The sequence below is a fragment of the Misgurnus anguillicaudatus genome, chromosome 17 (genome assembly GCF_027580225.2).
Source record: "Misgurnus anguillicaudatus chromosome 17, ASM2758022v2, whole genome shotgun sequence".
Classification (NCBI taxonomy): Eukaryota; Metazoa; Chordata; class Actinopteri; order Cypriniformes; family Cobitidae; genus Misgurnus; species Misgurnus anguillicaudatus.
In genome coordinates, this window is record NC_073353.2 from 25,612,070 (window position 1) to 25,633,526 (window position 21,457).

General features: G+C 37.4%; 1 protein-coding gene across 1 annotated transcript in view; it reads left to right on the forward strand.

Moving 5' to 3' along the window:
• Positions 1–4,710: 4,710 nt before the first annotated feature.
• The window catches only part of clybl (citrate lyase beta like), a 78,246-nt gene continuing 61,499 nt past the window's right edge, over positions 4,711–21,457 (forward strand). The window contains exon 1 of the mRNA XM_055215299.2: positions 4,711–4,842. Within this exon, the coding sequence (XP_055071274.2) occupies positions 4,799–4,842 (44 nt within the window). The 5' untranslated portion in view covers positions 4,711–4,798. The remainder of the gene's footprint in view (positions 4,843–21,457) is intronic.

Here is a 21,457-nt window from a genome sequence, read left to right on the forward strand (position 1 = left end):
CAACACTAAAATGTGTTATTTTCAAAAATAAAGCTTTTAAATTATATTATGCTTTCAAAAATATATATAATATTTTCGTATGTATATTAAATGTAAACATCAAATCAATCTCATGACTAAATGATTTAATGAATTTTGTATAAACACAAGCTCATACCTTGGAGACGGTATCACAGATCATTTTAGTGGTTTTAAAACCTTGACTGTTTAAAACCTCGGTATACCTTGAAACCGGTAACCGGCCCATGCCTAATTGGCACCTACATAATTAGACCCAATTTGTGGCATGACCTCCTTTAATGTGTCCGGCCAGTAGAGTAAAACCTGTTTTCACCTTTCCCCTCATCACCGGCATGTGCTTGAGGGCCAATGTATTCATGCTTACCCAACGGCTTTGGCAGTAGGGCATGTTTCCTCGCCCCAATAATATTTTAATAATCAGATACTGCCACCACTTGTCTTGCTGTCGCTGTTTGCTTGTTTTTCTCGTTCACGGGTCAGTGGAGAGGCATTTGGTGCATGTCCCCTGTGCAAGTCATGTCTGTACTAACTAGCTAGTTGTGACCACTGTGAAGAGACGAGCTGCTTTCATAATGTAGACTATGTAAGTGACAGACATGATAGGGAAATGCTTATGCAAAACTGAGCATGAATAATGAATGAACTCATATCAATTCATTGATCATATGACCATGGCATAAGCAAACATATTGTCCTTGTCTGTTTGATGAGAGGGAAAGGTCACCAGAGAGAAGAAAGAGAGAGAGAAAGGAAATGAGAAAAGTGAATTTATACAGAGAGGAAACAATGCAGCACAGGAAATAAACAACGTTGCAAAATAATAATACAAATATTTAAGCTATTAAGCTATAATTGATAAAAGAAACCAAGTGCTTTCCCACTCTTTTGTATTTAGATTTTTTTATAATCTTATAAAGCATCTGATGAATAAATAAATAAATAAATGTAATTGAAAAAGTTAAATCCCCTCAAAAATCATTTTTGTTATTTGCACTTTCAAACCATTTTATATGTTACTGGAATACTGTCATGTATGACTTCAAAAGATTTTTTCTGAGTAATTCATTTGTTTCAACATAAGGGCTTTGAATGAGATGAGGATACATCTTTTATTGTGAGAATGCAGTACATGCATTTTACTTCAAACGTGGCAGCTGCTGAACGGTCCACTTTTATCATTTGCCTATTTATTTTCGTTGTATTTTTAAATGGACCCAAACCGGCTCATTAATTTAGTTAAATGAGGTGAAAAAGTTGTTTTCAGTGTGGATGGGGGTGGGGACTCCTGAAAGCGTTTCCTGTGATTTTGTTAATGTGTTGACCAGGTCTATACCAACCCTGACTGTAAGCAACTGGCAATTACCACAATTTTGTTGTCTTGCTGACCACAATCACATTTTTACTTTATTTATTTTAGGCCTCTGTTGACATTGCAAGTTTTAATAGTTATTCTTGAATAGATTTGACTGTTGTAACATTCGGTGCGATGGCTTATCTTTGTTAGTATGTATAAAGGATGAATTGATTGTTTTAAACTGCTATTACTCCATCAAAGAGTCTTCTCCGGCATAGATCAATGTTGTTATCTTTGAAATCTAGGCAAGATACTATCACAGGCATTTGTATGTTAACAGCACATATCTGAATTGTTGCTTAACCCAACCAGTGACCCTGCCACATGCAATCTCCCCCCTCCATCCAGATACACCAGCACACAATCCCCCTTCGAGGCAGGCGATACAGGGTGTGTCAAAAAAGGCCACTAGAACCAAATAGGAAACCTGTGATTCACAAATCCGAAGGCTCGGTCCGTGGCTGCTTACTCATCTGTTAAAAACAGAGTGATCTAAAGTTTGTATGGGAGGCCTTTTGACAGAGCCCTGCTGCTCTGTCAGTGCAGCACATGCTCTAGACACTGGCATCCCCTATTGCCTTCCAGGTCATTGGGCAGCCGCAGAGGGGGGTCTGCCCCAAACGCCATGCCAAGCCTCAGATTCGCAGCTGGATCCGTAACAAGGTATCATAGCAAATGAGTCGGTAAAACATCACTGAATTGAGGAGCGTGACAAATTGCCATGATATCATTTGTAATACCTAATCTGAGTTGTGGATAAATGTAGTTCAGTGATGATGGACTCTCTCCCCTCTTCTTTTTTCTGATTCTTTGCTGAAGGCACAAAACTGAAATACTTGCAAGAAGGCGATGAATAAATAGTCTTGATTTTGTGTTTTTACAGGTTCTAGGTGTTGGGACCATGACACGGGTTGTTTGTGACATGTTGCCCTTCTTAAAATTTACGTTGGGGTCTTTATTATAAATGAATAGTGATAATGTCACTCTGCTGTCGAGTTAGGTCAGGTAGCGTAGTAGTGTTTTGGCAGTTTAGAAAACCCAAAAAACCCTCAAAAACAAAAAAGGGACACTCCAGGTGCATGAATTTGAAAGTCTGTGATTGGGTGTATGTGATAAAAAAAACATTCAGGGAAACCACTGTAGTGGTTTAGCCGTTTTTGCTTTCAGGGTTATTTTGCAAGTGTGTAGCTAGTATTTGTAACAAAATAAACTTATATTAATATGTACCACCAATTTAATATTCATTGACATGCCCTATAAAATACACTATATGTTTATTCTTGTACATGCATATGAAACAAAGTTAAAAACTGAAAAACAAGATTCCTGAAAATCACAATAGATATCTTGGGTCTAAATGTCATGGTTTCATACCAAATCCGGTGACATTTCTGTGATGGGATGTACCCCTGGGTGAACATTGCCAACACTGCCGTTATGGCACTTTTAGGAAAGTATTGAGATTTGCATGCGTTAATATGGCTCCATATAAAAACATGCCTTAAAAGCAATATTTTATTATATTTGACTTTATTATACTTTGCATTTTCAATATTTGTATTTGCTTTTAAATATTTCGCCATCGTTTTGGTAGTTTTTAGTTGTTTTTAGTTACAGCACAAAAAGTGTATGTATAAATAAAGAATCTTTGCTGCCAAACCCTGCTGATTAATTGTCCATTTGTACCAGGAGCGACCAAAAGAGATCAAAAACGTCTAGAGCTGCTATATGTGCTTACTTTATTAACATTCTGCTTAATTAAATGATCATTTTATGCTATTTATATTTTGGACTTACGCGAAATAATGTACATTTCAGGGAATTTAAGTTTAAATTTATGATATAAGATTATGGTCTTGCTATGTGCATATCTGAGCAACTTTTATCAGGCGGCACAGGCCCCCTTTTTGGGACAGCCTTACTTTGGCTTCTTTCAAGAGCTCTGTGGTTCCTAGGGGAGACCAGAATAGAAGTCTGGGATCTTGCTGTGCTCCAAAGAAAGTGTGCCAAATGCTATCAAAACTGGATAAACAGACAACAATTGAGTTTGATGAAAGGATTTGAGTAAGAAAATGAGTGTTTCCAAGTTACTGAATGGAATTTGAAATACAATATCAGTTTTATTTTTATAAATGTATACAGATGTATACATCTGTTGTGTCATTATCATTTTCTTATAGCTCATGCAGTTTTAGTTTATGACTAGTATATGAAGTGCTATTGGTCACCATGTCTACAAATCCATGCTTACACCTTATGCATTACCTATCAATGTCTTTTTCGATATTGCATGAATTAAAAAGATGCAGGAAAATCTTGATGCTGTATGATAGCATATCCTTTTTGACAACCAAATGTATTGTCATTGACTCTGAAATGCATTCACTTTTGCCTGCTGGTAAAAAGTTAAATAGCTGATAAAAATATATTCACTAATTATAGGTAAATATTTATGTATAATGTGTAAATCATACTTACAGGGGACTTACGTATCAACATGCAGATGCTTAAAATACCATAATACATTGTTTACTTTTAATATTTTCTGTTGGTCTGTAAATGACTGTGAAACATAATTGTTTTTTAGGATCTTCCAAAGTTCCTCCCCCTCAAGCAATGCTGTGTGCAACCACTACGTACCCAGAAAAAGGGTTTTGAAACCTGACATTTTCTCAAAGTCCCCTGCTGATTTAATCATGGCAAATATTGCGTGTCATTTGTTTGCCACGCATGGACCTGGCTGATGGTAGTAGTAGTAATTCACCACTGCTGTGCGCCAGCTCCTGGAGCGAGCTCCAGTGATGGTGTCGTGCACGTCAGAGCATAGACATGACAACCAGAATTACTACCAAAGTGAGGCATGTTTCGAATGGGATATTAGCTTACTGTATACTGCCCAGTAAATATTCCATTATTGTTATTTATTGTATAAAAGTATTTTATAATGACCCTATTAGGCATGTTTAATATACTGAGTGGGGCTGAAGAATGATCTTTTACATAAAAAATGCCATTAAGGATTTAAAATATTCAAATTCTGTGTAGTAAAGTTTTACCTCAGTTATATCAAATAAAGAGTCAAGAAAAAAATCAAGCTCATTGCATTGTGGGATACATTTACTCCTGCAATGTGCTCTGGCACTGCAAATTTGGTCACATATTTATTTATTTATTTATGTATTTTTAAATATAAGAAACATAGAAATGTATTAAATGTGCCTATTAATAACGAGTTTTTATTAAATCTATAATTTTTTTTTAGCCATTTATTATTTTTTATACAGTGCATGGTATGCAACGTTAACCTAGAATGGTGGGTTCCTTTAAGGCACCTGTTTTTTGCCTGGCCAATGAAATGTCTTTAATTTTACACACAGCAACACGGCAGCCAATAGGAAACAGTTCTATGAGGACGCTGGAAACATGGCGCTGCGCATAGCTCATGCTTACGGAAGAGAAACACTGCTGTAAGTTTGAAGCAGCTTGACGTTTCATATCGTTTATGTTTTAGGATAAAAGTTGTACATACATGACAGTGCTTAATATCAACTTGCATTGAAATGATGGAGTGAAACGTTTAAAATTACCTCATATATGTGAAGGCAGAGAGAAGTAAAATCGCTTTATATGATCATCATGACATTGATACTGAATTTCTCTTCTGAAGGAGTAGTTATCAGTATGTTTGTCTGGTTCAAAACGCAAGCATTAGCGTGAAGTGGTAGTTAAAACTCCACGATGGGTGTTGATTGCTTATGTTTGTTAGAAACATCCTGTCTACAGATTAATGGTGAAAAAGCTGTCATGTCTCAGGTGTTGGTCAAACAGAAGTCGTGTTGTTATCGTATTCACATCCTATTAAACCATGATTTAAAGGGATAGTTCACCTAAAAAGAAACTTCTGTCATCATTTATTCAATCTCAAGTTGTTACAACCCTGTGTAAATTTCTTTGTTCTGATAAACAAAGAAAGATATTTTGAGAAATGTTTGTAACCAAACTGTTTGTGGATACCATTCACTTGGTAGGAAAAAAAGAATACTATGAAAGTAAATGGGATCCATGAACGGTCTGGTTACAAACATTTCTCAAAATATATTCCTTTGTGTTCATCAGAACAAAGAAATTTATACAGGTTTATAACTATATTTTTATTTTTGGGTGAACTGTCTGTCTATCCCTTTAATTGTTTTATCGTATTTACACTATGAAATACACTTGTGACAGAGATATGTGCATTTAAAAAGTAAATGGGTGATTCTCACGAAAACTTGGTTTTAAAAATGTCAAGCATGAAATGTAAAAATTGCTTAAATTTACTTTTTTTCCCACCAGACATTGAAAAACAAAGTCTGGAGTAAATGGGAACATTAATTTAAAAACTTTTACTTATCATTTAACACTTTTTGTAACATAATTTAAAAAATTAGTCCTAAAAAATCTCATTACCGCAACAGTCAGAAAACATCAACACTGACATATTTTCAAAATGACATGACAAACCTCAGTGGCGAACCGTGAGTACTTCAGCTGGGCCTTCAAAATATGCAATGAAGTGCAAATGCCTCTCCATGCGCAATTACGCATGGCGCAATAAATGAAAGTCACAAATTTAATGGATAGGTTCTACTTACTACACCGCCTTATTTCTTAAAAACAGGAAAAATGGAGACAAGTGAGCATGGGGGAAAAAACACCAAAATAAATTGAGAGTAGTTTGTTTTTCATAAATTTTAAAATTCAGAATATAATACTAGGCTATTCGTATTTCGTTAAATCATACAGTGAACGTGTAAAAATTCTAAGCACGCAAAGTTAAATTACAGAATAGGCATCGTTTGCCTTTAAATGCAGTTTTAAAGTTGAAAATTACTTTAATCTAACTGATAAACACAAATACAGACTCTGCTGCTCTGTAAATTTGCATTTAATTTTTGTTTTTTGTAAATATATATTTAGCCGTAGGATAGCTTGTTAGTCTTTTTTCATAAGGGGAAATATAGCACCCTGCGTTCTCAGTGCACCTCCTTGTGGCTTATAACTGTTATATTTTGCGGGCTCGCAAAATCCCTAGCCCGAGCCCCGGTGAATGTTTTTGCATTCTCTGAGATTTAGTTAGGTAATTATATTGTATGTAATTCGGCGTCGCCTGCAGTCATTACTATCCTCAAGTAAAACTGTCAGGAAGTGAAAGTATAATTAAACCCATTATTTTTCTCGTGTTCACGTCTGATATGCGCTGCGCAGCTGCACGCGCATCTCTCGGCTGTGCTCTTCACGAGTACCCGCTTAAGTAATTTCGTTTTTACCTCAGCCCTATCAAACTAGCCACAACGTCAATCACGTTTTCTGCCATTTACCTCAACCACTCTCACCGCAGAGATTCGGGCCATTAGACGGTCTATGATTAGGACTTCTTCTTCTTTGGTGTTTTACGGCAGCTCGCATCCAGCTTGTTGCATGATTAGGACTTCATGAAGGCTTACAATGCTTTGTTTTTTACCCGCCCACTTGAAATCAAAGCGTGATTGGTCGATTTGCCCGTCACTCTCCACACCAAAACACATAGCTTGGCCTTCCTTGGGATTCTTGAAGTCCTAACCAATGAATGAGCCAGTTTACCGGGCCTTAATAGAGACAGACGATTCTGATTGGATATGAACCTGACAGTAAGCTTAACGTTAGAACATAGATGAGAGAAAATATATTACATGTATTAAATTAAATTAAATATAAATTTAAACATGTAAAAACATATTTTTATTGAATACTTTATTATTTATTAGTATTATTATAAAAAATATTTTTATTAATTTTTTTAGGCCTTCTCTGAAGGCGTAGAAGGCCCTGAAGGTTCCCCACTGACAAACCTGAAAGAACATAATTTGGAGATTCTGCACATGCATTTAAAATCAAAGTAATATGCTTAACATTTAATAAGCATCTGTTGCGGTAATGATAATCAAAATGTCGTGTAAGCATTCTGACAAGACAATATTTCAAATTAACTGTAAAAAAAATTATCTTACCTGGTAGCCATCTTGAAGTAACTGGTCCATGTGCTTGGTCACTCAAAATCAAACTTTATTAAAATTCTGTATGTGTGCTTAAACTGTTCTCAAAAAGTGTTGCGGAGGATGAGAACATCAGGCATGGACACATCATTTTCCTAATTTTTCTTCATTATTATTATACATGAATATTCAGTAAATATTTTTTCTGTCATCTAAAGCAGTCTAGCAAAACATCCATTTATTTTTTTTCTTAATATTTTTGTGTTAATTTGATTAAATTACAACATAAGGCATGTTCAAACACAGCCGGACACATTGCGGTAATGAGAATTTCAGTAGAAAATTAGATAAAATTTACAATTATAAATTCTTATGTTGAAATCACACATTGTGCAAGGTAGAACACAGTATTGTGTTAATTCTGATGCTTTTTAATGTTACTATATTACACATTTTAAAGCTAAAATCATTAGTGCCGTGGTGTTTCAATGGTTTCGTGAGAATCACCCAAATAACTAGAAAATAAGTTTTATATCTTGATAATTTCTATTATTTATTTAGTTTATTTTTTCAAGTTTGCTTTATTATTATGTTTTCTTTATTTTTTATTAGTATTTTTAAATTTTTTTCTTAGTACTTAAAAGCCTGTCAGACAATATGAATTTAAAGATGAAAATTAAAAAATGTAAATTTTGTTCTTTACAATGTACCCGATAACATTTGAATATAAAATATTAATTTAAAACAAAATTAATGTCTACGCATTATAAAACAGATATGTGACTATATTCACAATATATCACTGCCTCTCTTAGCTATTGCTTAATTAAACTGACCTTGAATAAAAGGGAAATTACGTAGGCTTAAGCATTAGACAATATTACAAAATCTTCCTGTAGTATTATCAAAACCTCTACAAAACTGTACATCTGTGTTTAATTCCTCTTGAGAGAGTTTAATGAGGGACTTCAAACAGTTTAAATGTCAATTACAAAGAAGGCTTGGTTTTAAGGTCTCAGTAATCTGTCTGTATTGGGCATTGGTCATCAGGACATGGTGCCAGGTGGCTGTAATTCATAGCAGATGAATTTCCAGAGGCGCTCTACTGATAGACCAGCTAATCTACAGTGTGAAGTGACTGTCACGCCAGGGTTTGTCATATTTGCAGTTAGTATGTGAATATGAGATGCATCCAATGACGGTTTCGGTGCCTGAGGTCGGCCAAGAGGATGTATTTAGCCCTATTAATTAAGTTCATATTTGTTAGCACTTGAATAAGGTTTTCCCTTTAAATCTGTTTACATTTAGACATCATAAATAACTGCATTTTCATTATTTTCCATTTGTTCGACAACTGTTGGTCCTCTTGTGATTTTTTCCCCCTCCCACAAAGCCAAAAAGCAAACTGATTTGGCTTGTAAGGAAGTTTGAACACATGGCTAACTGCACGAGCTGGACTCAATTCTGAGACCTGCGAGCATAATGTGTGTGCATGTTTTATAGAGAGCCCAGAGCCATTGGCTCGCAGGCACACTGGGATTTGTCACAAACACCCGCATGTCAAAGATGCAAAAGCATCCTAGAGGAAACATGAATTGCAGCTATGAACTCGACAAGTGATGAAAGTAGCCTAGAGCTTGTCAATTACACTTCCCGGGCCTGGCCCCTATAAGTTAATGGGCAGCTTCCCCTTTTGGGGCCTGCCTGGGCTTTATAGTACTGGTTATAAAACCATGAAGTGTAATGTGCTACTATAACTTTTTCAATTAAGAGTAAACGCCTTTGGATATCTCAAAGCAATGGGAAGCAATTTTAGAGGGTTTTTTTGGCAATGGTTGCGTTATGGCAGCCTACATTTACAAAGCGTACATGATAATACAGTATGTATTATTTTGCTTTTTATGGGATCCAGTCCTGATTATGCTTATATTTTATGGTCTATTTGTAAAGATTTTCAAATTTAACTCCCAGCATTTTTTTACCTAAATGTTTTGCCCCTAAATATCCCACTGTGTCCATCGCCGTCAAGTTAATTGTTCATATTATTTGTTTTCAAACTACTACTGGATGAAATATGCACCCTCAGCCTACGTTTTGAATTTTATATCAACTGCTTCGAACTCACTAGTGCATGAAAGAGATAAATTAGGGTTGTTGTTGTTTCCTGTTCTAATATTCTGTGTGTGTGTGCGCGTAAGGACTGTGACATTTCCGAACAAAGTCAACAGGAGAGGACAGATCATTTTAAATGTTCAAAGTCCCCAGTCCCCCTCATCTGGTGCCTTTTAGTGTAGGTGCAGCCTTAGGCATCCCAAAGGAAAATAAATGAGTGCCGAGTAAATAGTGATGTGTTGACAACTCATTTCCACAGTGATTGGTTCTGGTAACAGAAGCAGAGGTGTGTGGCCTTAATCCAATTAAAGAAGAGAGCTTTACTGTAACCAAATTCTGCAAGTTAGTCAGGATTGAATAGAGCTTTCGGACAGGAATCTTGCTTAACCGTCTGACTCGGTGCGATCAAAGCGAGCCTGAGATTATTTTAGTGTTACGTAGGTACGCTGCACTCAAAGTCGTTTCCCTCATAAAGTCTGACATGTTTATTTGTCTCCGTCGTACACGTATCCAAGTGAAAAAACAATATCCTTTTTCCATCATAAAGTGTTCTTCTCGCTCTCGCCTTTCGGATCAGTACATCAATAAATCGGTCTATTACCTATTGTTGACCCCCCCTAAGTTGGCCTTTGAAATTTGTTACAGTGCATTAACTTAACACATGTTCTGGGGCAAAACAAAGGGGAGGTAACAGGATTGAGAGCCAGCTGAGTAAACTGAATGTAGAGGGATGGCAGTTTAGAAGCGTTCTTGTCTCAGAGGTAACTGAGAAGGTCCATACGGCCAACAGATGGAGATTTGCGCTCCGAGTCCCCACCGACCCAAACAAGTGCCTCTGCTCTTGCATTAAAACCTTTGATCAACGGAGGGTCTCAGCCAGAGCGCGGCTCCTCAGATAGCCCGTGGAATAGCATCTGTATAAACATGGCCTTTCAGGAATGTGTGAACAATGCAACAATAGAATCTTGTTCTAGAGCCAGACCTCTGGACTCATGCGGTTCATAGATCCAGCTTGCCGCTAGGATTGAATGAACAGTTTTGGGAATACGCACTGTTTTCAGACATAACAGCTATGGGATGTTGAAACGTTTGGACTTTGTTTCACATGAATTTGGACTGTTGCTACAAAATTATTAGAAGAGAGCAAGTTAACATTTTAAAAGGTTATGTCAGATGAGATTATTTTTGGTCAAGATTAAGCTACACTTAAAGAGATATTTCACTCAAAAATGAAAATTCAAGTCATTATTTACTCACCCTCAATTTGTTACAAACCCGTATACTTTGTTCTGCAGAACATAAAGGAAGATATTTTGTAACCAAACTTTTTTTTAGCACCATTGACTTCCATGGTATTCTTCTTTGCTACTATGGAAGTCAATGGTGCTTCTGTTTCCTGCTCAATTACAAATATCTTCCTTTGTGTTCAGCCGAACAAAGAAATGTATACAGGTTTGTAACAACTTGAGGTTGAGTAAATACTAGGTTGGTCCTTATAATGGGTCAATTTTTTTTTAATGTTCAACTTTCACCCCCTAAATGTGTTAGGATATCAATAAAAACACAATGTGCAAAATTTTGAATAGTTCCTACAATATCAAGAGGTTGCTCAAAGCCTTATTTCAAATATATTTCAAATATTTCCGAAATTACATATTTTTGCAAAATCTGTACCATTTAAAAACGTACAACACACATAAAACTAGCTTCTTGGAGGGTAACTTTGTTCCAGTTATTTTTAGGGCTGGGCAAAAATTGGATTTTTCGATTAATCGTTTTTTTTACGTGGTCGATTCAAAATCGATTCTTAAAGCCCACAAATTGATTTTTTCCCATATTTATTTCCGCAAACATTGAACGTAAGATTAACATTAATCTAATTACAAGTCTTCTCTACTAGATGTCACCCTCTTTTTTTCTTCCGCAATGTTACCAAGGAGCGAGAGGCGAGGCTGTCAATCATTCAGTCTTTATTCTAATATATTATAATATAATATTCTATATAATCTATATAATCGGAATTGAATTGAGAATCGAAACCGAATCGATTTGATAGCTTGTAAATAGAAATCGAATTGACCTGGAACATCTGAATCGATACCCAGCCCTAGTTATTTCAGTCTTTTCTGATCCGAGTAACCATATAGCGGACTTGCTTTGTGTTGCTTCAGCCATTGTCTTAGTGTATATTGTCTATTTTGCCTCATTCACATTGAAGCTTTCTTGCTTTGAAAGACATATCACAACTAAAACAGGAGTTTTAATTGCATGGAGCAAATAAGTCCATTGGTACCATAAATATATATTATTAAACAATTATACATGCTAGCACAAAGTATTACATAATACGCAAATGTGTTAAACTTCAATGGTCTTGAGCAACCTCTAAATATTAATTCATATTGAAAATATTTTGCCCAATTTTTTATTTATTTATTCAAACATATTGGTGGGGTGAGAACACAAACTTTTAAAAGTTGAAAAATAAGGACCACCCTGGTAAATAATGACTTGAATTTTTAATAGTCAATGTTGACGAAATCTTTGGGTGAATTATCCCTTTAATAATGCTCATGCATTTTCTTCCAACAGAAAACAAATGTATTTTTTTATTAAAATGTTTTTATTTATAGTTGAATATTTGAATAACTAAACTTTCTCTCCGCATGAACATAACTTTTAAAGCTGACATGGCAATAAAAAATAAAATCAACACCATCAGAACTTAAAAAAGCACAGCATTAATAGCATTTTATATCTCTTACATTCAATGTTTACAGTGCAACAGTAAAGTGTTACACTGGCCGGTTGTTTATTAGCTATCTAAATGCTTTTGCTTAACAAATGCGCTTCATTGCGTGCTGGAATAACAAGACAATTTCTGAGAAAAATTTATAGAGAAACCACTGAGTCACCGCTTGCGTCAGGTGAACTGGCTTGAGTGTGAGGTGTGTGGGTTAGCGTGCATGATCTCCTGCCACAGCAGCTGCCATGCTCAGTTCATCATACTGCAGGAAGACCTCTAGAAAGACACCTGGACTAGCCAGTCTCTGCTGGGAATGCCACAGTGTGCCAAGATCAGCCGTAATCACCATGCATTTCCTGTCTTATACATCATAATCATTAACTTTAGCGCTAAGTTTACAGCAGGCAGCAGCAGGATTTTTTTCTGCACTTGTTCAGTTTGGATACTGGGGTTGTGGAGGCAATACTTTTGGTGTCCCCATGGTGTCAGTGTTGGCAATGTTCTCAATTTGATTATAGCCCTGTGGTCACACATCGGTTAGGTATCCCTGCAAGTCAATGAAAAGTTTCAAGTTGGCATTTTATTGAAAGGCATACACTTGTATTCTTTATTTGATATCCTAGCGTTTTCAGTAAATATCAGTATATAAACTACTATATTTTACATTGGATAGCATTTAAAATTGTTGGATTATTATTTTAAGGGTAAAACCTACTGTTCCGGCTTTACCAACTAATAATATTGATCAGCCAAAATATGTTGTACACCATTACTGTCTTTTCCCTTTAAAAAATAATTAAATCAGTATTAAGTGCATGTGGCTGGCATATGCCAAAATACATAAATCTACTTCTACTCCACCTCCTAAATCACTAGAGACTGCAAATTTTATGTAGAAACACGGACCTTAAGTTCTAATTCAAAGGCCAGAGCAAACAGCACTTACAGTGAAATTAGTCTCCGGCGATGAAGCGTGCAATGAAATGATATCCGTTCCTTTTTTTAATGACTGAATGAAATATTAAAAGAACATAAGCAATAAGAGAAGAGATAATAATGGGAGCATATTTCCCATGGTGCAGCACATGTAAATGGGGAGATAGGAGCCCTGAGGTTGGGCCTGGTTTCCTCTCTCTGTGCCTGTAAGGTTCCACCAGTACGCCAACGTTCCACCGTTTCTCATTAGCTTTGGAAATGAGCACATCAGGGTTCAGGCTACGCAGCAGGAGGTTTGAGGGTTGCATTCGGCAATGTTTGAGAGACAGGTGGCGCTGAGAGTCTTCAGTTCGGCCTTCTTGTATAGCTTGAATATTAGGATAGTGTCTGTAGCTTATTTACAGCCTGTGAATGGTTTGTACTCTCATTGCATGCTTTGGACTTTTAAAATACCAGTTTTTATTGGTATAAATACCAGTATTGGTTTAAAGCTTTTCCCTAGAGTGTTGAGAACCAACACGTGTCTCATGTTACTATGGGAGTTTGTTAATGAATTTGAATAAGTGATTAAATGTTAATTTTATAGTAACTGTTAAATTATAAATTTAGGTTATTAGAGTTATTAATAGATAGGCTTGTAATACTTTGGGTTTGTGATGTTTGTGAGAAAAACTCCTGCCTGGGAATTCTGTTTCCTCAGGGAGTCGTCTCTAGTTAACACTTTTCTATCGTATGAAACAAGTAACACCACTTTTGTCATATTCACAGAAATGTGCGTAAAGTGAAGTGACTGTTTACTGTGAGCATGGCAATTTAAATTTTAATGATATAGTTAAAGCTAGTAATTAGCTTAAGTCTCATTTCTTCAATATCTGTTTATAATTAAAAGATCATTTATAGATAAAGAAAATAAAATAATAATTCAGATTTGTTATTCATATATTACAATGCATATTAATTTGTGATATGACATATTTTTATTCATAAATTAAAAAATACCAAAAATCTTATTAAAGCACCTGCCACTTTCAATTTACAGATAATTAGTGTTTTTTTTTTGTGCCACACATGCAATACACTCTCTCCAATTTGATTTTCAAGGTTTGGCTCAACCTGATATCTTTTCAGGTATTCACACGTCTGTGGGATTTGAAGGGAGCTAATCAGTTTCCCCTGCTTTCGACAGACATGTGTTAGGTGCACGACGAACCCGAAAAAACCTACTAATTATGGATATCACCCCCGCAACGATTACACCTCACTATCTCTTTCTCCTCACACTTTCTCTGTTATGTGTCTTTTAGCTTAAGACCAAAGAAAGTAGTTTGTTTTAATGTCAGCAACTATATGGACATGTATTCAGCCAAGAGGATTTATTTCCCAGCAGAACTAAAGGTTATTCAGATGTGTTATTAAACTACATTTAGGTCTGACCCCTCGTGCCCTTTACCTTCTGGATGTTTTCCGTTTAGAAGGCCTGTTAATCTCACCCTGCATCCTTTTCGCAGAGGGGTGAATGGGTGCGCCTGTTGGAGGTGCATGGGAGCCACGCAGGCAAGCGAGACCGTTCACTTGCGCCTCTTAATGGGGAGCGTGATGGGTGTCTGTTCACATCAGTGGAAATAAAGGGGCGACGCTGCCCCGCTAGTTCTGCAGCTCATTAGAACCAGTCCAAGATCCTGGCACACACAGGAAGTGGACTGAGTCAGCAACCTCATCACACTTGAGAGAAATCTGTCCTTGTAGGACTCATCCGTCCGTTTCCATCCTTCGATTTGGTTACAGTTAGCGCCTCCGATTTTTCCTTCTATACACACAATATTTGTTTGCTTAGTTTTTGTTTGTTTATTGTTTCCAGATGGCAGCCCTCAACTTTGCCTCCGTGGCTTTCAAGTTCCCAGCGAGCGTTTTATAGTCTTGGCTGGAGTGCTTATCCTGTTTCCTAGACTTCGCTTTATGATGGGCGCTTTTTACCTTGAAACTGGGAGCAACTGTCAAAAGCTGTCTGCCGTTTGCCGATGTGAAAAGGTGCAGTGTAGCTTTGTTATGACGCCACAAGGTTTACCCTAGGTTTAAGGGTCACTTGTGAAGGCAGTGTCTCATTCACCGCAATTTATTTCTGTATTGGACACCAGCCAGATCCCCTTTGTTCATGGAGGTGCAGTGAAATGTGGCCCTTTTGTTATGAGAAGGGATGACAAGGCTGGAAACCTTTTCCCATGGCTGAATCTGGGCACCGTTAAAGCCACGTCACTTATTTACAGGAATACTGGGGGTCCTTCGCGGCTGTAAACGAGGGGGGTGGACGGCTTGCCCGTCGGATACGGTTAAAACCAGGGGCCCAGTCAAGCCTTGGAGGGATGTTTTTTCATTGCTACTATATGACTGATTACTCTGGCATGCCATCTCTGCCTCTAATTTAACTTTTAAGCTTAAACCACCAATTTAAGACTGCCGCCCATAAAGGCCCGTTTTCTTGTTGTGATGCGTACATTATGCATACTTTCTCCAGGAAAGCTTTCCTGTTGCAGAGGTGTTATGGTAACAGTGTCAGGCAAGGCTTATCTCATGTCACTCTTAATCACGGGAGCATCGTGTTGTTAAGGTGTCGAGAAAGCTGCGATACAGTATTGAGCGTAGCACCGCAACGCTGTCTGCCCCGAGGCTGACCCTGGGAAGAGGTGTGACCGTGACGTATAAGCTTTGTTTTTCTCCAGACCATGCTGTCTGTTTAATCTTTTCCCTGACCGCTCAGTGGCTTGGGTTGGGAGGACAGCGACTCTTGGCTGCACTTTTTCTGAACTGCGTTATCATGTCATGCGATTCTAGAAATAGCAGGGAATCCTCAGACGTTAAAGAAGCTGAGGCATGTTGAACCAGATTGTCAATAGTAATCCATGAATGTTGTGTGCCATGTGGCTTTTTGCATAGTATTTTTCGACTTGCTTTTTGACTAGTTTTACCAAGAGGATTTTTACTCCTCAACAAATAATTTTACAGAATGGCTAAAAACGTTTTAAACAGTCTCAAGGCTAAACAAATAACAGAGGCAAATCAATGTGCCAGTCTGTCTATGGCACGCTAGGGTGTAATAAGGGAAGTCCCTAATGATAGGACTATTTTTCAGTTTTTGGAAGGTTGAATGGTTGTTTCCATTATGTTACAAATCAGTAGCTCAGATGGGACTCTATGTAGATAACATTATTCGCAATGCACTCTGGTTATTCTTGTTCTATCACTTCTGACTGCTTTAAATGGTGGGCTTTGGGTCAAATATATTTAACTTTATTGCTGATTTGGTTCGATTTATAAATAACTTTGACATTCAGATGTGCATCTAAGGGAAGGTTTAACTGTTACACGGGATGTAGAGATTCATTTGGGAGGTGGTGCGTAGATCAAACGGCTCTTTTCAAACTGTTTGCTTCTGAACTAATTATCACCTAATAGCTGATGTGCCAACAAACAACTCGGCTAATTATTCTCTGATTTTGTTTCCGCGAGAGCACAAAGTGAATTATTTTAGCACCTTTGTAAATGTCCCCAGAAGAGCGTTCCTATCAGAATCATCCGCCCCAGCTGCTAAATGCTCAAACAGGTGAGGGGGTTTCCTACAATTTTGCTTTACATATTCATTGTATCTGAGGAAGACACAATTTATGACGCAATCAGTTCATTTTATGGTTACTTGAGAACAAAGAAAAGCCTTGTGAATTAGCCAGAAGCATTTTTCTCTGCTCACGTTGTTTCAAAGAGTGAGGGGGAATGGTTTGTTTAGCTGAAAGGGTCCTCTAAACGGTTTAACCTTCCCGACCGGCCCAACAAACAGATAGGCTGAAATTGGTGGTGCCACGGCCAGCCTTTTCAAAAAGCAAAGGCCTTTTATTTGTCTGATCCGCGTGGATTTGTATTCAGTCGGCATGAAGGGCCGCGATTATGAAGACGTGTGAATTACAGACCAGGTCATTTGAAAGTGACGACCTGGGAATGGCACCAAAGCCTTCAGAGTAACAGCCTTTTAAGGCCTTTTCCCTTTATTTCTGGCACTGGCTTGTCCCAACAAACCCCCCTTAGTCCAGTTGGCACAGCTTTGATCCGTCCGTTTGACAATGAGCCCATCACAAGATTGCAAATAATGGCAATTGGACACTAAATATGAAAGGGAGCAAAATAATATTAAGGGCCATTCTTGTGGTCCATACGGTTTGAATAGACCTACACCTAAAATATCAGCCTCCATCGGTTTTGAACACCTGTTGCGATGTCTTAATTCTATCCAATATTTGAGATTTGAAGATCGACATTGGCTAGATCACAGTAGCATCTCTCAGACACATGCCTTTTGAAGGCCGGGGTATACTTTTTTCCGCATCTGCGTCCGTCTCGCGCATGCATGCTCCCCGCGGATGGCCGTGTTGGACACGTATACGCAATACAAATAATTTCTTATTCAAATTATTACACTACCAGGCTATCATGGCAGCAAAGATTTGCAACATTAAAAAATTAGAATAGATGATGAAAAGTAGTGGATCCACCACTGCAAACAAAGTTTAAAAACAAGAAAAAAAAAAGAAAAGGGATAATCATACATTATGGTGGCAAAAAGTGTGCAAATGCTGTCAATTGCCTTTGTGTTATTGTTTATAGTGTCCTGTCTAAACTTTTTCACGCGCATGCGCTGACGGCCACGGACCCTCCTGCCGACGAAAATGACGTCATGCGGACTGCGCGCATACGTGGACGTCCGGAGTATAACTTCTGCTTGAAACTGGCTGTAGCCATTCGCTACTTCCTACAGGCCTTTGTTTAGCCTTCTGGGCCCCAGCTGTTGGGATAGGTGATAGCCGTGCTCCTCGCCCCAAGGCTTCCCAAAAACCTGAGTCCGTGCACTGTTGCACCCCACAACCTAAATGGGCACATTAGACACAGCGCATTAAGAGGCTGCTGGTGTGGAGGTGGGTGCGTGTCCCAGGGGCCATCGTCTCGCTCCTCCTTCACACCTCGGCCCCTTTCCTCTGTCTGGACAGATCAGGGGCCACGACTCTGCGAAAGCTCAAAGCAGGCTTTTGTCCCCTCAAATTCTCCATTCACATGGTAGCTTCCTGATTTAGATATATCTCTGCCAGTGCGAACGGGTGCCCATTGTTTGTTTCTTGTCTCTTTTGCGCAGTGTTTGATCTGCTATTATGTTAGCCTGGAGTGGTGTTGACTTTTCCGTACGCACAGGCGAAACAGTGAAATTACCCGGAAGCGGCGCAGGATTTTATTGTACAGCAGCCGAATTACGCCACAGCAGGGTTCATCTAAACTTGAAAATGTATTTCCTCCGTAATGCATACAACAGCATTTACTTGGAAAGACTTTTTAGGCTCAGATAAAGACCCTGAGTTGTGCAGGGCATTTTTTCATAGTCAGCAACACAACTGGAGTTTCAGCAAAAGGACTGCAAAGCCGCTCTTTGAATAAACTGAAGATATAACATATATTTTAATTCTGATACCAGTTGTTCAGGCCAATATCTCTATTTGATCCATTTTTTTGCAATTTTAATTTGATAAAATGTGACACAAAATAAAAAACATTATTAACATCATACAAACTAAATTAACAAGTTAGTTTTTTTCCATTTTTTATAGAACATGATCGATTATAACAACTTCTGTAGTTGAAAATTGTATTGAAATAAAACCTACATATGAAGGTCTATCATATACAGTCTATCAGTCTATAGCATTTACGCAGCGAAAATGGCAGAGGCAGAGAAAAACGAGCATAAAGCAAACTGCCCCGTTTATCCCGAATAACAATTTTCTCCTCTCTAATGAAGTATATTTCCCCGTGGCTCGCATTCGGCACTCTGATTTTGTGCCGATTCTGATTGGTGTTATAGCTGAGAGAGCGCGAAAGATTGGATCAATAACACAGGCCCGGGATCAGAAAATGAGGAAACCTGTTCCCAAAATAATGAAAGCAATGATGGTGTCTCTCCACTCGTAATGAACTTTACTATGAGCGTACTTGAGCATGACTTTGTCTCAGAGCAATGCAAATGGAATTGCCCCCTGATGGTTTGGAATGCACCCAGCTGGCCTTTAAAAGGTGATAATTGGAAAATACAGGATACAGCCGTGGTCAGAAAAGGGACTTCTTGTTCCACTGATTTAACCACTGCACGTTTGATAAAGGCTATGGCAAGCTTGCTTTGAAGAAGATTTTTAGATTTTGCTCTTTAGTGTGTTGCTTTCCATGAAAGCAGGTCACATTAGTTTTAACTTTTCGGTTAAGAAGTAGTATTTGTTTAATATTGTTTAATTCTTAAATTAATCACACTTATGCATATTTTTAGCCATAGATGGTTTATAAGCACTGATATAAACAAAAACAGTAAAAAGGCATTAAAAAAAAAAAAATTAAATTTGAAACATATAGACGGTTTCAGCAGTAACAACCATAAACAAACCACTTTCGTGGACAAACGTAACTTCCGGTAAACTCCGCAAAGAATCAATAACAATAGAGTCCTTTAGGAGTAGTTTATTTCTGGTAACAAGCTAAATAAACCACAGGTAGATTACCGCAGTTCATATTTTATATTTTAAGCCTTTAAAACACTATAGTGAGGTAATGTTACTGTGTAAAATGTGTACTATAATTTATACAATGTAAACTACTAACCGGCTGCCAAACCTCCCTTCACATAGCAGTGATCCACGATCGCCGTCCCTTCGTCTTAAGGAAACCAAAACATTTGTTATTTTCGACGAGGTATTTGTTCAAAAGTTCTGTTTAGACAAAGTCAGAGCATTAAAAAACAGAACCGGAAGTAAAGTTCCGACCACTGATCTATATAAATGACTGGACCGCGCATGACGTCACAGCCGTGAAGCCACCGCGCCGCCATGTTGGTATACCCAAACATTCTATTAAATCAATGGACGCTATCAGATTTTAATGATAAAACATCACTTTACAAGTCTTCGTTTTTGCATCTGAAGTTACCCTGTACATTATTACAACACAAACGTCCTAAGCATGTACATAGTTATTTACTGAAAGTTGTACATTTTAGTTTTTAATCAGTTATTATACATTCATCTTCATTACAGTATCAGATCAGCAGACAGACCGCAGCATATTTAGTATTAATGACAAACCTGCTCATTCTGAAATCTATATAAATAATCATACTTTGTACCATATGTGCATGCAATAATTTGCTGGTTTTATGTTATCTAAACTTACAAGTTACCTAAACTTATTTAGAGAAATAACGCTGACCGTGTAGCTGAATGTCAAAAAAAACGTTATTTATACCCGTGTCATTAACAGAACGCAGCAGAAACACTCACCTTAATGGGTTTTTATAAATCCATTTTCCTGCCCGATTAAAACATAAACATTGAAAATAACACCAGAATTAACAGTTAATTTACGTACACATATCCTAAAAATAATCTTGCGTGACTGATACGCTGTAAAGCGGGTGAATTTAAAAATGATTTTGAATGGAAGTCAAAGACACCCTCTGCCGGTTGGGTATACCAAGATGGCGGCTCAAACTCTGCGCTGGCTTCACCTCACGCTGTTACGTTAAGCGTTTTATGCGCAATCCAGTCTATTATATAGATCAGTGGTTCCGACCAGATGCGTAACCGCGACAACGTGTGTCCAATGAAACCGTCTATAGGGGCATTTTAACGGACAGGGCTTATCCTAGTGCCAGACTAGAGAACATGTTTGAGCCTTAATTTTAAATCACCTTGTTACAGACATTTCATAACATTTATCAGTGCCGTTGTTTTGTCTCGAACACCAGAATTGTTTTTTGTACGGTATGTTTGTAAAAACTACTTTAATGTCCTAATATAACTAAGGCCTAGTGTCCTGGATTAATCTAAACCCTGTACAGGAAACTGTTCCTTAATTTAAAAATCAATAAGCCTAGCTTAGTCATTTATTTATTAGTCATTTATTTACATGTTTATTTATTTATACATTTATGCAAGTGACTTTTAAGTAGTGCATTTAAAAAAATTGCTGTAATTATGCAGCTGGTTGCCAGTAACTTACTGTAAAAGATAAAGACGGAAAATGTTTCATGTTTATTTAACTTTGAACAAACTGTTGTCAGTAAATAACATAAATGTAAAATCTACAGTAAGTTACTGGCAATCAGCTGCCAGTAATACTGTCATTTCTACAGATTTTTTTTACAGTGTATAGATGTTATTAATATGTGTGATTACAGGAAATTGAACCCACAACCTTTGC